The sequence below is a fragment of the Sorex fumeus genome, unplaced genomic scaffold, assembly GCF_029834395.1.
Source record: "Sorex fumeus unplaced genomic scaffold, SorFum_2.1 ptg000047l, whole genome shotgun sequence".
Taxonomy (NCBI): domain Eukaryota; kingdom Metazoa; phylum Chordata; class Mammalia; order Eulipotyphla; family Soricidae; genus Sorex; species Sorex fumeus.
The window spans coordinates 16,688,980-16,703,530 of record NW_026606104.1 but is presented as its reverse complement, the minus strand read 5'-3'; the positions used below and the strand labels follow the sequence as shown (position 1 = coordinate 16,703,530).

At 40.4% G+C, this 14,551-nt stretch overlaps 1 protein-coding gene across 1 annotated transcript in view; it reads left to right on the top strand.

The window, feature by feature from the left end:
- The window catches only part of DNAI3 (dynein axonemal intermediate chain 3), a 76,972-nt gene that overhangs the window by 25,312 nt on the left and 37,109 nt on the right, over positions 1-14,551 (top strand). Inside the window, exons 6-12 of the mRNA XM_056122856.1 lie at positions 1,473-1,672; positions 3,059-3,175; positions 6,866-7,056; positions 7,854-7,978; positions 9,183-9,272; positions 11,786-11,872; positions 13,565-13,693. Coding sequence (XP_055978831.1) covers positions 1,473-1,672; positions 3,059-3,175; positions 6,866-7,056; positions 7,854-7,978; positions 9,183-9,272; positions 11,786-11,872; positions 13,565-13,693 — 939 coding nt within the window. The remainder of the gene's footprint in view (positions 1-1,472; positions 1,673-3,058; positions 3,176-6,865; positions 7,057-7,853; positions 7,979-9,182; positions 9,273-11,785; positions 11,873-13,564; positions 13,694-14,551) is intronic.

Here is a 14,551-nt window from a genome sequence, read left to right as displayed (position 1 = left end):
CAACCTGCTGTGCTATCGATCCAGCCCAAGTGGATAGGACTGGTTGAATTACAATCCCTCTTTTTTTTTTTAAAAAAAAAAAAGGGTGTACATTGAAGGGCTAACCCTAGAGTATTGCAGAATGTGACTCAATATAGGAAGTAGGGTCATTGCATATATAATCAGATAAAATGAGGTCATATGATCTGAAGGAGAACGGGACCCCTAATCTGATATGATGGAGATCCTAAAAAAACACAGCCATATAAAGACTCAGCAAGAATATCATGGGAAGAAGGAAGCAGAGAGCAGTATGCTATAGCTAACTGCTGAAGGACACAAAGGATAGCAGAGAGGCTCGAACTCAGATTCCCTCAGGTCCTGCTGTAGGAACCAGCCTTCCAATACCCTGGCCTCACACTTCTAGACTCCACAACTGTAATACAGTACATTCCTGTTGCTTTATTTACTTTTAGTTTTCGCTATGTGGTAGTGGAGATGCTCCTCAGCGACCCCAAGGTCACCCCTGTTGATGTTGGGTCCAGCCAGAGATATTTGTCTTGTTGGCTGGTGCTCACCCCAGCATGTTTTGTGGTCACCGTAGCTTTACCTTCTTGGGGCAGGACCCGGGTGGTGCTAGGAAAGAACTTGGGGCCTCGCTTCTGCAGGACATGTGCTTCAGCCCTTTGAACTACTTTCACAAGCCAGTTTCTTCATTTTTTTCAACCCTCTGAGTCCTCAAAGTTTAGTTACAGCAGTCCTAGGAAACAACATAGTGGTGGCCCCAATGTAGGCCCCAGAGGAGGATTTGTGAACAAGCCATTTATTGTTATGAAAATGTCCCATATGGTGATAGGAAAAGTGGCAGAACAAGGACATACATAGCAGAGCCCCAGAAGAGTACAATCTCAGGCAAATGCCAGAGAGAAGCAGCTTCATCTTAAACACTCAGGACGAGGTTTCCCAAAGCGTCGCTGTGAGGCTGAGGAGGTGATAGTTTCAGGTGCTACTAAAGAGCATGTTTTGTTTGCCTGATTAGGAAGGTGGATTTCCAAAGGGTTCTGAGTGATTTTTTTCATTTTTATGAAAATTTTCATTCTTTCATTTTTGGGCAAACGTGACTGGGAATGTCTGCAGAATTTTGGAGTGTAAATCACATCTCAAAGTGATTTCAAATGAGCCTAGGAAATAAGATTCTGTATGTCTTCCATTGGCCCCACATGGACAAGATAGGAACTGTCAGACACGTTCTGGTCTTTGTTCCGTGGGGCAGAGTGGTTCTGGGACTTCTGCCTTAGACCAAGAGCATCTTGCATGTAAGCACAGGATATGGTGGCTCTGGGCACAGAACACACGCATCACTAGAGGCTCAGTGGCCAGTATGCAAATAGCTATGAGGATGTGTGCAGGACACTGCCACTATCCACCACCAATCCACTTTGATTCTCCAGAGGTGTAATCACATGAACCCTTATTGCTAACCTGTGTTGCAGATTGCATACATGATTTCTCGAAAACGCTATGATTTTGGTGCACCAGTTCAATTCAAAGACCATAATGCTTCCAGTGTAAAGGACGGTTACATCGAATGTACATCTTACCCAGATAAAAATTTTACCGTTAAGATATTTGAGAAAGATGTTGGCATGCAAGTAGTTCCTAAAATCAAGGACACAAGTACTCAGACAAAATGGTAAGTCAGCTTGAGCAAAGATCATGATTATTTTGAGGAATTTTTATAAGAAGTAGAGATGGGTTGACAAAGATAATGTTGGTTTCCACAAAGTAATTCAATTTAGGAATATTTAGAGCACTCAACAACGATGTTTAGAATATTGGTAGTAAAATGTGTATAAAGTAGGAAAAGGAGAGAAGTTGTTGATAAAGACAGTGATGGCCTCAAAAAAACCCACCTAAGTGATTTTTCTTTTACAGCCAGTCATTTTATATCACTTCACTCCCTATACCTTGTCTTTGGTTTCCTGTCACATTTAGAGTTCTTAGTATGGCATATGTCTGCCTTTCTAGCCTTAATCTTCTTGCTTCCAAACAAGTTGTATCTTCTGGCCTTATGAGATGCTTCCAGTTCCAAGAATCCCCATTCTCTGGCATTTTTCTGCTCCTGCCTATGAGACTCTTCTACACGAAATGAACTTCACTGCCTTTTGGGGGAACTGTCTTCATTCTGCAAGTCCAGCTCAGTAGCCCCAAGTCTGTAATCTCCTAGAAACACAAGGTCAAATCAGGTATTTCCTCTCTAATAAGATTTTGGAGTTATTTTTGATGGTAGCAACAATGGCTCATGTTGTCCTCATCTGTTTGCTGTCTGCCTTAGATTCAGAGCACTTTGCAGGTACATACCCTATCACTTCCACACAACAATCTCTTAACTGAACTTCATTCAGTAAATGTATCTGTGTGAAATGGATTTTCAAGAGTACGCATTAGGCATTTGGACTAGACTTTGAGTGTTGTAAAAGGTAGATGTTTTTAACTGAGGCATTCTTTTTTTATTTATAAGAAAATTTTATTTTGAAGTAATTTTATATTTACATAAAGCAGACCATGAATGTTGGATATGTATATGGATTTGAGACATTGAAAAGGGGAAACTATGTTTGTTAAAATATGAAGCGGTTCAAGAAACTGGGATGAATAGTTGAGAACATTGTGGAGTTTGGGCAAGTTCTGAAGCCAGAGAGGCAGGAAGTTAAGGTAATTAAATAAAATGAGGCATACAATACATATCAGAGTAGAGAAAAAGAAAAACCCAGAGTTGTAGTGAAGAACAAAGTGAAAATATGCTGCCATTAAACCAGGTAAACTATGACCAGTGTCAAAAATGAGGTAGTGACAGTAAGTAGAAAGAAAACAGGGAGGGTGGGAAAAGATGTCACTACAAGATTCAGTAACTCCCATCATTAAAACAAACAATCCAAACCCAACCATATCAGCCTCTCTAACCTAATCTAATGTCTCTTTTGTTTCCTAATATTGTCACACAACCATTTGGCCTGTGACAACTTGTATATGTCTTTGAACTAATTTCTGGCTCGTCTTTCTTCAAATGTATTATTAGGACTTATCCACAAAATGCCGCTACCCAATACTATGCAAGAGAATTTTCAGAAGAAGAAAAAGAGGAACTGGGAAAATCAAAACATTTGGCTGATTTCCTTGGCAATGTGGTCACAAGGTAAAAATTAGCTAAAAAAACCCAAAATTATATAGTGGGCTTTAGCTCAGACACCCATTTTGATGGCCTCCAGCTCCTCCTTCTCAAAAACTATTTGGTAGAGTACAGGGAAATCCAGAAAGAAAAAATCAGAGAAAAGTCTTCATTTCATTTCTCTCTGGTAAATCCCCTCCCATGTCTGGCAGAGAGGGTAGCCTCAAGCACTGAACTTCTCTCTTGGAAATTCATTTTCCATTCAGACTGAAACTGAAAGAATTTTGAAAATACTTCTAGACTTGAAACAAACTTCAGTCTTGAAGCATACCCTATTCTGTATAAGTAGTGTATATACAACAAAAAATCCTGTATTAATTAGTTCAAGCTACCATATGTAGATGAAAAAGCTGGGAAGTTTTTGAAAATATGATCTTGGACCCAGCAGAGATGGGATGGAGCCTGTGTCTCTGCATTTCCAACAGCTCTCGGCCATGCTAATGCTACTGCTCCGGATATTACATTTGAACTAGCAATACTTAAGTAGAGTGCTTAAGAAATGCTCTCCTTTAAAAGATGACCTGCAAAAAGAATTTAACCAAAAGAATGTCCAGTTAAGTAATGTATCTAGTGTTGTTACTTGTAGACAGAGGTATTAATAGTTCTTCCTTCCCTCTTCCCTTTGCCACAGTTCCCAGACCGTGAGACTGTCAGGATAGCCTGAGAACATGTGGTAGCACTGGGGTTTGAATTCATGGCCTTCTGTTTGCTGCGCAAGTGCTTTAAGTCAGAGCTATCTTTTGGCCCCTTAATTGAATACCATTTTAAAAATATAATATTTTTTAAAAATTAATTTATTATCCTTTATTTCATTTAATTTTAGGAGTATCTTATAATAGTATAGATATATTTGATTAAATAAAGAATATTTTGGGGTGGGAGTGATAGTACAGCGGGTAGGGAGTTTCCCTTGCATACCCCTGACCCAGGTTCAATCCCCAGTATCCCATATGGTCCCCTATGCACTGCTAGGAGTAATTCCTGAGTTCAGACCCAGGAGTAACCCATGAGCATCACTGGTTGGATGTGACTCAAAAAGCAAATAAATAAATAAATAAATGATATTTTATTCTTTTAGGAAATTAATAATTGATGAATACTCTTTTAGCTTAAAATACCTAACAAGAATTCAACTTTCAGACCTCAAGGTAAAACCCTGGGAGTTATTTTCCTAATTGTAAAAAAATTCCTGAGTGTTAAACCCCAAGCATATATAGGGATAGTAAACATTATATTGGCTTACAGTAAAATTTCCCCCAGGAGGTGAAGAGATATTCTCTTTAATGCTTGGGGTCCACTGGGCATACGGCCTGTTGTACTTCGAAAGCCATACAGTGCCAGGAATCAACCTCAGCCTTGTACATGCAAGCCATGGGATCCAGCCCTCTGAACTATCTGTCCAGTTCCACTTAGAGTAACTTCCAAAATGAGACTCATCAAAGGACAATACTGAATATTCTCACTCATTTGTGATTTATAGAATCACAAGTCTAGTAAATAGAAGGTAGCAAAAGTGGGAAACCTCTGACTCTAGATTTTGAAAAACGAAAATATCAGGAAAGAAGAGAGATGGAAAAGGGTTGAGGGCAAGAAGAGGTTTGGAATGAATATAAGGGCAAGGGACAGGGCCTTGGGCTCATGTGTGGTATAATAATATTATAGGGTCAGAAGTCAGAGAAATACAGGAGATCAGGCACCTGCCTTGCAAGCAGCTGATCTAGTTCTATTCCCAGCATCACAAATGATCCCTTTAACACTGCCTTGGGTCATTCCTGAGCACAGAATGCACATATCTAAACCACTAGACCCAACACTGTTGAAAACATGGGACCGAAACTACAATAATTCCAATAATTCCAATAAAAATGTGTTTGTTGAGGAGTCAGGTTGCAGGGAGGTGGGGAATCTAGTCATTGGTTGGGGAATGCAGTCATTAGTGGTGGGTTTGGAGTTGTTTTCTGGAAGCCCTATTTGTCAACAACTTTGTAAATTTATGATGTCTAAGTAAAAACATTTTTGAAAGACTGTGGTCAAGCTCAAATTCCTAGATTAGATACAGGGATGAGCCAAGCCCTCTGAAGTTTTCTGTTGTTTCTGCCATGACAGGAGCCTCCCACTTTGTTGAGGTTCCAGGGATCACCCCTGGATCACTGTATAAGGCTGTATCTGTCACTGTCACTGTCCTCCCATTGTTCATCGATTTGCTCGAGTGGGCCCAGTAACCTCTCCATTGTGAGACTTGTTACTGCGTTTGGCATATGGAATACGTCATGGGTAGCTTGCTAGGCTTTGCAAAGCCACTCGGTAGTTTGCCGGGCTCTTTGAGAGGGGCGGAGGAATTGAACTCAGGTCAACCGCGAGCAAGGCAGATGCCCTACCAAAAAAACTGGGGGAAAAGGCGCCAGGGATGGAACCTAGGGCCTCTACCACATGCAAGGCATAAGACTGTATAGGGAAGGTTAAATTCAGGGCCTCATGCATGCAAAGCTGTACCTCTGAGACACATGCCTAGGGCTTCAAGATATTTCTTGAAGAAATAATATTATAGGGTCAGAAGTCAGAGAAATACAGGAGATCAGGCGCCTGCCTTGCAAGCAGCTGATCTAGTTCTATTCCCAGCATCACAAATGATCCCTTTAACACTGCCTTGGGTCATTCCTGAGCACAGAACCAGAAGTAGACCTTCAGTACTACTGGGTGTGACTCACTCTTGAACAAAATAAACAATTTTGCATTTTTGGCACAATAATTATTCATTGTATGTGATTTCTGGTGTATTGCAAGAGGTGTAGTAATGAAATTAAATGTTTTATCACAGCACAACTAAAGCCACCAACACATACACATTGTATTTCTAAATTCCGTATATTCCCTTGAAAATCTCCTATCTGATGTTTTGGTTAATGTGTGTGGTCTGTATGTGTATAGTGTACATATGTACATTTACATATAAAAGGAATTTTAATTATATATTAGTATTTAGTGTATGCGATCACTTGGTACAGAATATCACTAAGAAAGTTGCCTTTCTGTCAGTTTAGAGTTTTTAGGAAATAAATGAAACCAAGTTTAATGTGGCTGTTTACTGAAGAAAATATAGCAAGTGCTGAGGATGGGAGAATCTAGGTAGAGAGAACTACAGAGGACCAAATCTCATCCAGGTCTACAGGGTCACACACACACACACACACACACACACACACACACACACACACACACACACACACTTCCTCCAGTTAGAGGAATCCTTTATGGGCCAAAGCTGGCTGGCTGGAGTCCTAGTGATGACAGGCTTGTCATCAACCTGAGCAGAGCATGGCTGCGGCTGGAAGAAGATCCTAAAGTTGAAGTAGCACAGGTGGGATACCCTGGCAGCTAAAAGGACAATTTCTCAGATGTTCTGAGCAGCATATCACTGTGATTTTTTTCTCTTAAGCCACTTATCACCTGGAAATAATCATCAGTTACCCACTAAAAGACATGTCACTAGGACCAGAGAGATAGTACATGGGCCAAGGTGCTCATCAGTAAGTTCCCCAAGCACAGAGCACCCCCCAGGTGCTCCCAAACCCAAATAAAATCAAATAAGCCATACCGTTAAATACTGAAAACCAGTATATAATTGCCTTTTCTATTTTATTTTATTAAACAAAACAGTGTTGAAATAGCCCTGCAGCAAAATGAAATCATGAATACCTTCTATGATGATTGGAGGTGTCTGGCGGAGGAGGAAGGCACCTTTGGGGACAAGACTGACACCCACCTGAAGGAGTACCAGTCCTTCACTGACCTGCACAACCTAATGGAGAAAATGATCACCTGCATCGCCTGGCATCCTGTTATCTACGGTCCGACTAAGGCACTCCAGGAGGGAGGGCGGAGGAGGATGTGTTCCGGGGTGGCATTTCAGTGGGACATTGCTTTCACAAGGCAGACTGCAGAGAGTTCCCTTTCATTAAGGACTGCTGGATGTCAGGCACTTGACAAGTCTTTCCAGCACCTTCTCTTGCTCCTGTGGTGTCCCAGTTCTGTAGGGCACACAGCCCTGTAGGTGTCAAGGAAAGGATCAAGTTCAGCAAGGGAATGATGGACTCAGTTCCCTCCAGGAGCAATTCCGTGAGGGTCTGGGGCCAGTTAGAAACCAAGGCTGCCTTTTCTTCTGCACGCTGCCCTCTGGCCATTGCATAAGAGAGAACCCTCCCAACCCCCTCCCCACACACCACCACCAAACCCTTGAAGATAGTGATGAGTAGAGGTGAAACTGTTTAAACAAAGGGGGATACCAATTCTTTTTTTCTCCTTCCCTCTCATCTATTTATTGGGAAATAAGTTTTAAAAAGAAATTTTTTAAGTTAAAAAACTTAAAAAAAACTTGATAAAGAAATTCTTTATAAATCCTTGAAGTCTAACATTTGTTTTATACTTAGAGTATATCTCAATTTGGGCATCACATTACAAGTGCTGGAAAAGTTACAGGTAGCTGCTGTCTACATATTAAACAAGTAAAACTCCAGAAAAACCCATAGTCTCTTCTAGAATATTTCTACTCAGATTTCCTCAGGGTTAAAATGAACAGCGATGTTATAGGACAGCAGAATCTAGGAAGAAGTCTACTGATTTTAAATCCTCATTGTGTGTCCATCAGGGCTCATAGCTGTGTCTTTGGCTGTGCGAATGACCTATGAGGAGAGAGTTCACTCATCTGGCAAACTATTGCTGCAACCTTCACTGATCCTTTTCTGGAGTTTCTCTGATCCCATACATCCTCAGGTAATGGAGGAGCATCTTCCACACACAGTCTAAGATTTCCAAATACTGCTTTTACATGACTTTTTGGCAGACTGAATCGCAAATGACTTGGTGACTTTGAAGTGCTAGAACCCTTCATAAAACAAGACTTTCTTTAGAACAGAATGTGCTGTCAGGTAGTCAATGCAAGATCAGAGCCTACACATAGTTTATTGAAAATGGTTGCTGAACAAATAATGAGTTCTTTAAACAAGAAAACTGTGAGAGGATAGTTAAACTGCTTCTAAAAGGCAATCCCTTGAGCCAGGAGATAGCATAGCAGTTAGGGAGCATGATAAGCTTGATTCCCATCACCATGTGCCCCTCAAGCATTGCCAGGTACAGATTCTGAGCACCAAGGGGATGCTACTTCCAGGACCACAAAGCTGGAGCATCACAGCATCCCCTGACCCTGACATGAACTACCTTCCATGCTGGCAGAGAATCATTAGCAGTACTCTTGAGCACTGACTAGGAAGACCTCTCCCCCTAAATTAAAAGTAAATAAACAGCAAACTCTGATTTGGGTTTTTTTTGTTGGAGGGACACACCCAGCGATGCTCCAGGGGTTAATCCTGACTCAACACTCAGAAATTATTCCTGGCAGTGGTCTGGAAACCATGTGGGAAGTGGAATCAAAACAGGGTTGACCATACGCAAGGCAAATGTCCTACCCACTATAGTATTAACTCAGTTCCTGTCTTCTTTGGACTTTATTTAATCATGAATTGTGGCCATATAAATGGATTTTAGCCTACCATTCATTCCAGCAATTCTAAGGACCAGGTCCTTTGGGTATTTGAGTTTATTCGCCTTCTATATTGTTTAGAAATTCTGAGTATTGTCAGTGATAAGACTTACATTTTCTCTCATTCAACAAATTAGTTTTGAGTGCTCACTAGGTGCCACGCTAGATATATAGCAGGGAACAAAATGGGCAAGTGCACTGCCCTCACAGAGCTGACCCCCTGAACTTCTCATATCTGAATACATGGCTAGTATCCAGAAAAGGAGCAAAAGCAACTTTCAAGCTGCAGGTAGGATTCTGAGAAATGAGTCCATAAGAGCTAAATGCTGACAGTAGTTCTTAAATATAGAAAAAAATGTTTTTGTGTGTGCTAGTATATTTTTCTAGCTATGATATTCATAAGTTTTCTCATTGTCTGGCTTGTGGGGTGTACTGCAGCTAATGCTGGAAAGCCCAGAGGATATCTTCTGCTTCGATTTCTGTCCAAGTGATCCAAATATCATTGCTGGAGGCTGCATAAATGGACAGGTACTGACAGATTTCCTAGATATTTATTTATTTTAAATTTCTTTATTTTATAAGGTAGTTCACAATATTTGACTACATTTAATATTCAAACACCAATCCCACCACCAAATTTGGGATGTTTCCATCCCAAGCATTGATCCCTGTCCCAAAGCACAATCAAAATAATATATTTTGAATTGTCTGTTATGAAGAACCATTGAAAATGCTTACAAAAATTGTTCATATAGAAAACACTGTGAAGATTGTTCTATTTTAGCAGGGACCATTAAGACATTCTTTAGGATATCACTAACATGTTGTTAAAGGTTGAGTGATGTGAGCTTTCATATATATATATAATATGAAAATATGTATACATGCATATATATATTTCCCTTTATGATTTGTTGCCTATTATCTGAACCCCATCAAATGTGGTGTGGTACTTATGGAGAATGGGTAGGGAGTGTCTTATGATGTGTCCAGGAATACTTGCAGTTGTGCATGAGGCTCGGCCTAAGCCTATGGTGAGCGGCCTTGAGCATGGCAGCGGTTGGAATCTGGAGGTTTTCGGCTGCCTGGGCTGGATCCCTTGTGGCGAGGAGGGCTCTCACCTGCCCCCCTCTGGGGTGCCCCAAGTGAAACAGCCTGGCACAGAGTTCGGTGGCATGGCTATGACAGGCTTCATGTTATGCTCCCTAGATATTTATTAATTAGGAAACATTCTGTGACCAGTTTTTGTTTGTCTTTGTTGTTTATTTAGTTTTGGGGCCATACCCAGGATGCTCAGGGGATACTCCTAGCTCTACATTCAGGAATTACTCCTAGTGGTGCTCCAGGGACCGTATGGGATGCTGGGGATTGAATCTGGATGGTCTGTGTGCAAGACAAATGCCCTGCCTGCTATATTATCTCTCCAGCCCTTGTTTTTGTTTTTTAATTTAAAGACTCAACTCAGCAGAAGGAAGGCATGCCCATTTTTACACTGGTTACTGAAATAGTGCTTATATGGGCTGGAGCGACAGCACAGTGGGTAGGGCGTTTGCCTTGCACACAGTCAACATGGCCGACCCGAGTTCGATTCCTGAGCCCCTCTCAGAGATCCCAGCAAGCTACCAAGAGTATCTCACCTGCAAGGCAGAGCCTGGCAAAATACCTGTGACGTATTGGATATGCCAAAAACAGTAACAACAAGTCTCACAATTTGTTGTGAGACGTTACTCGTGCCCGCTCGAGCAAATCGATGAACAATGGGAGGACAGTGCTACAGTGCTACTGAAATAGAAAGGTGTGTTAGGCTAGAAAGGTGTGTTAGGCTTGTTATGGGGGGTCTAAAGTTGTGCACAGGATAACCCAGTTCTAATAACTGGAACAAAACAAGATCATATCTATTTGTGTGCTGGAATAGAGTCATACAGTGTATGAGACTTCATAGAAAATAAAAACCCAGGAGCATTAATATCTCTTGGTCATGGTGTGTTCTGAAATTTTGCTGGGGGGTGGGAGTTAGGGGAGGACCCAGAATTTAAACAGAAGTTCATTGGCAAATACTTATATACCTTGGGATTTATGTCCCAATAATTTGAATCATTTTTATTTTACGTTTTCCTCTTAATTTGTGTATCATTTAGGTTTAATTCTTCCATCCTATAAATGTCTGTTTCTTCAATATGCAAAGCAAAATTCTTAAAGCTATTTAGGATCAGTTTAAATTTATTATGATCCACTGGGTTTGACTATTATAGGCATATATGGTTTTTTTTCTCGGGCGGGCAGAAAGCTCTCTTGTAATTAAAATGGAGATGTTGGTAGCACTCATCCTCCTCTGTATGAAAGCAAAACAACCAGGAAAACAAATGATCTTCCAGAGATGTGTTCAACAATAAACTGGTGGCCATACTGATAACCTCCCAGCCCTGCCAATGCTGAAATGCCTTTTTCACTCAATGTGGAAGAGAAAGTGAGCTTTGAAAAAAGCAAATGATGAAATCAACTCATTTATAATCTTGTAATGCTGATATTTTGTCAGCTTTGTTATGTACATTTTATGACTTTTAATATTTGAAATTACTTCAGTATTGAACATTGTCTTTTATCTTGATTTTTCAAAAAATTCCACCCAGGTATATGTGCAAACTTAAGAGTTGGTGATCATGTTCAATTAAGTTAAGCCATTTTCCAGTCTATTTGAATGATTAAACACTTGACCTTTATTTTGAAGTAAAGACTTTTTCTCCTTATACAAGGCAACTCTCTTCATGATCATAGCATGTTCCCCCAAAATTCCACTCATAGTAGACAGAATTGCAGGCTATCTATCTTGGATTGTTATAACTAGTGACACTTATTATCACAAGCAAATCAAAGTACAAATTATATTAGATTTAAAAATTTCTGGTTTATTTAATGCATTGTTAAATCTGATTTTCCTCCAAGATAATTGGTTCATCCATGTACAAACACCAATACATTACTGAAGACCCAACTCATTATTTTCTGAAACTGTATTGTGATAACATTTATTTTCATTTTAGATTGTCCTATGGGACATTACTTCACATGCAGAACGCATAGAAAACATTAAGACGGGTGGTAATCGAGGTAAAAAGGCTGTCCTCAAGGTTAGTTTTGTATTACTTTTCTTTTCCTTAAAAAATATTTTTACTCACTATTTTTATTGAGGTACCAGAATTTGCAGAGTCTCCTGCCCCCAAGGCTGGCTCTCTTCACTGGGGCCCCTTGGAGGGGCGTGGGTTGAGTTTCCCTCCACATCCCGAGGAGCCTGCTCGGATTGGGATTGGACCTCCTTCACCCAAATCCCCCATTTTCCAATAGCTAGGCACTCACCCACAAACTGCCCCTGACCCATGCAATCCCATCAATGGCCAAGATCCAGAGACTATAAAACAAAGCTCCTGGAAGCACGCGGCCTAGTTCTCCCTCTCTCAGAGAACCTGGCAAGCTACCAAGAGTATCCTGCCCACACGGCAGAGCCTGGCAAGCTTCCATGGCATATTTGATATGCCAAAAACAGTAACAATAATGGGGCTCATTCCCCTGACCCTGAAAGAGCCTCCAATATGGCACCATTGGGAAGGATGAGTAAAGAGAGGCTGCTAAAATCTCAGGGGTAGGACGAATGGAGACGTTACTGGTGCCCGCTTAAGCAAATCGATGAACAATGGGATGACAGAGATACAGTGATCCCAGAATTTGCAGTACTGCTAATCATACTTTTCATGCAGACATCATCTCAGCACCACACCCATCATCAAAGAACCTGTATCCCTCCACCTTGTACCCTGGGCCCCTCCATGTAAGCTCAGTTCTATAGATAAAAGTCTTCAGTTCTGGTGACTTTGACCATTTATTCCCGTACTGTATTTCTTTTTTTAATCTCACATATGAGAGACGTCTTTCCTTTTCTTTATTTTCTTTTTCTTTCCTTTGGCAGAGGTGGTGACACATACACACAGAGATGAATAGACCTAATCTCCTGAAATTTCACAACATTGTAAATCAATGATGTTAATAAAGTAAATTCTTTTCAAAAATATATTCCTTTTTTAGAAGTATGTACATTTTAAAAATTGGCATGGATAATTCTGTGCTAATATATTTTAAAGTTTCCGTGAAATTGGTAAATCTTACAACATACAATTTAATTCTGTGCACACTAAGAAATGCTCTTCCTCCAAAACAGCATCTCATTAGGCCAAGGGGCCAATAATTCTTGAGTTTATAAAAAAAATTGAAGACTATAAAGAAGAGGGAAAATTATAATCTTCTCCCTTCGTGGTCAGTGTTGCCGTTATTGTAGTATGGGTGATCACAGGCTTGCTTGCACACTCTGCATGGTGCTCACTGGGGTCTTACTTTTAGCTCTAGAACTTGTGTATGTGCTCACTCCAGGTTCCACACCTGGCCGTGGTGCTCACACAATTTTAGTTGCAGTGCTCATGGGTGGTGACACACTTTAGTTGCCATGCTTACACAGTCCTGACAGTGTTGTGCCAGAGCTTGTACCCTCTGTTTCTATGTGAGGGGGCCCAGACCAAGTTTGGACCTTGTTTGGAGCATGTGGGTGGCATCAGATACTGAAATTTCAGACTCATGCTTGCAAGTCAGGCACTTTATGCCACTGAACCTGCCCTGGTTCCATCGACAACCCATTGCTTAAAGGTATGATCCACAGAAAAATGAACATATACTTTTCCCTCTAACTGGATATTACTTTAAGTTGCAACACTGAGGAGAGTATAAATCTATTCATCAGTTCTCTAAAGTTAGATCTTATGTTCATTTTTTTTCAGCCTATGTTTCTTCTTGAACCAGAAAGTAATACAAAACCAACACATATCCAGAACTGTGCAGTCTCCTCAATAGAAAATGGACATAGGAAACTGATTACAGATTTACACTGGCTGTCTGATGCTTTTGAGGTGAGTTTTAATAGTTTCATACTTTTCTTCTGTTAGATTGTAAATTTGGGCAAAGTTTTATTCAAAGAGCATGTCTCAAGTCAACAGGCATTTTAATTATGGAATTACCAGGAATCTGGGTCATGGCTTCAAGTCAAATATCTGACTTGGAGATAAGATGAGGTCAGTGTTTCAACTTTGGAAGGCTTATAAGCTATTAAAGTATGTAGATATGTGAACATTGATTTGATTTGATAGTATAGAAGATGAGGTTTGATAGGTAAAGAGTATGTTTTGCAACCTTTTTTTGTAGAGTTAAAATGTATAATTTGAACTATTTGGAGCACACAATTTGAAGATCCGTGACATAAATCAATATGTAACATTGCTGAGAGTAATTCAGGGGAGTTTTGGTATCACAGCCCATGGTACTCAGGGATTACTCCTGTCTGTGTGCTCAAGAATCATTCCTGGTGGTGCTCAGAGGACCATATGTGTGTGAATTCAAATTGCCTTGTACAAGGCAAGCACCAAGCCCACAGTACTATCTCTGCAGCCTCACAAGAGAGTCTTGAATTGAATGTGCTAGGAGACTAATTGTAAGATTTAGTGCTGAGAGCAAGCTCTGCTGTTGGACTTTGTGATTCTGTTCAGTTCACAGTTGGTGTTTGTGAATTCAGAAACCAGCATTAACTCTCTTAAAGTCTCATTTTGGGGCATGTATGGTCAGCTATGTACTTGGAAGAATTAACAGGTGAGATTACCTAAGACTATCCTAAAAAATTAGCTATGAGTACCTCAAGGAAATAGATTATATAAAGATTATATAATCAAATAGAGTACATGCACTATATCACTGTCACTGTCCTCCCGTTGTTC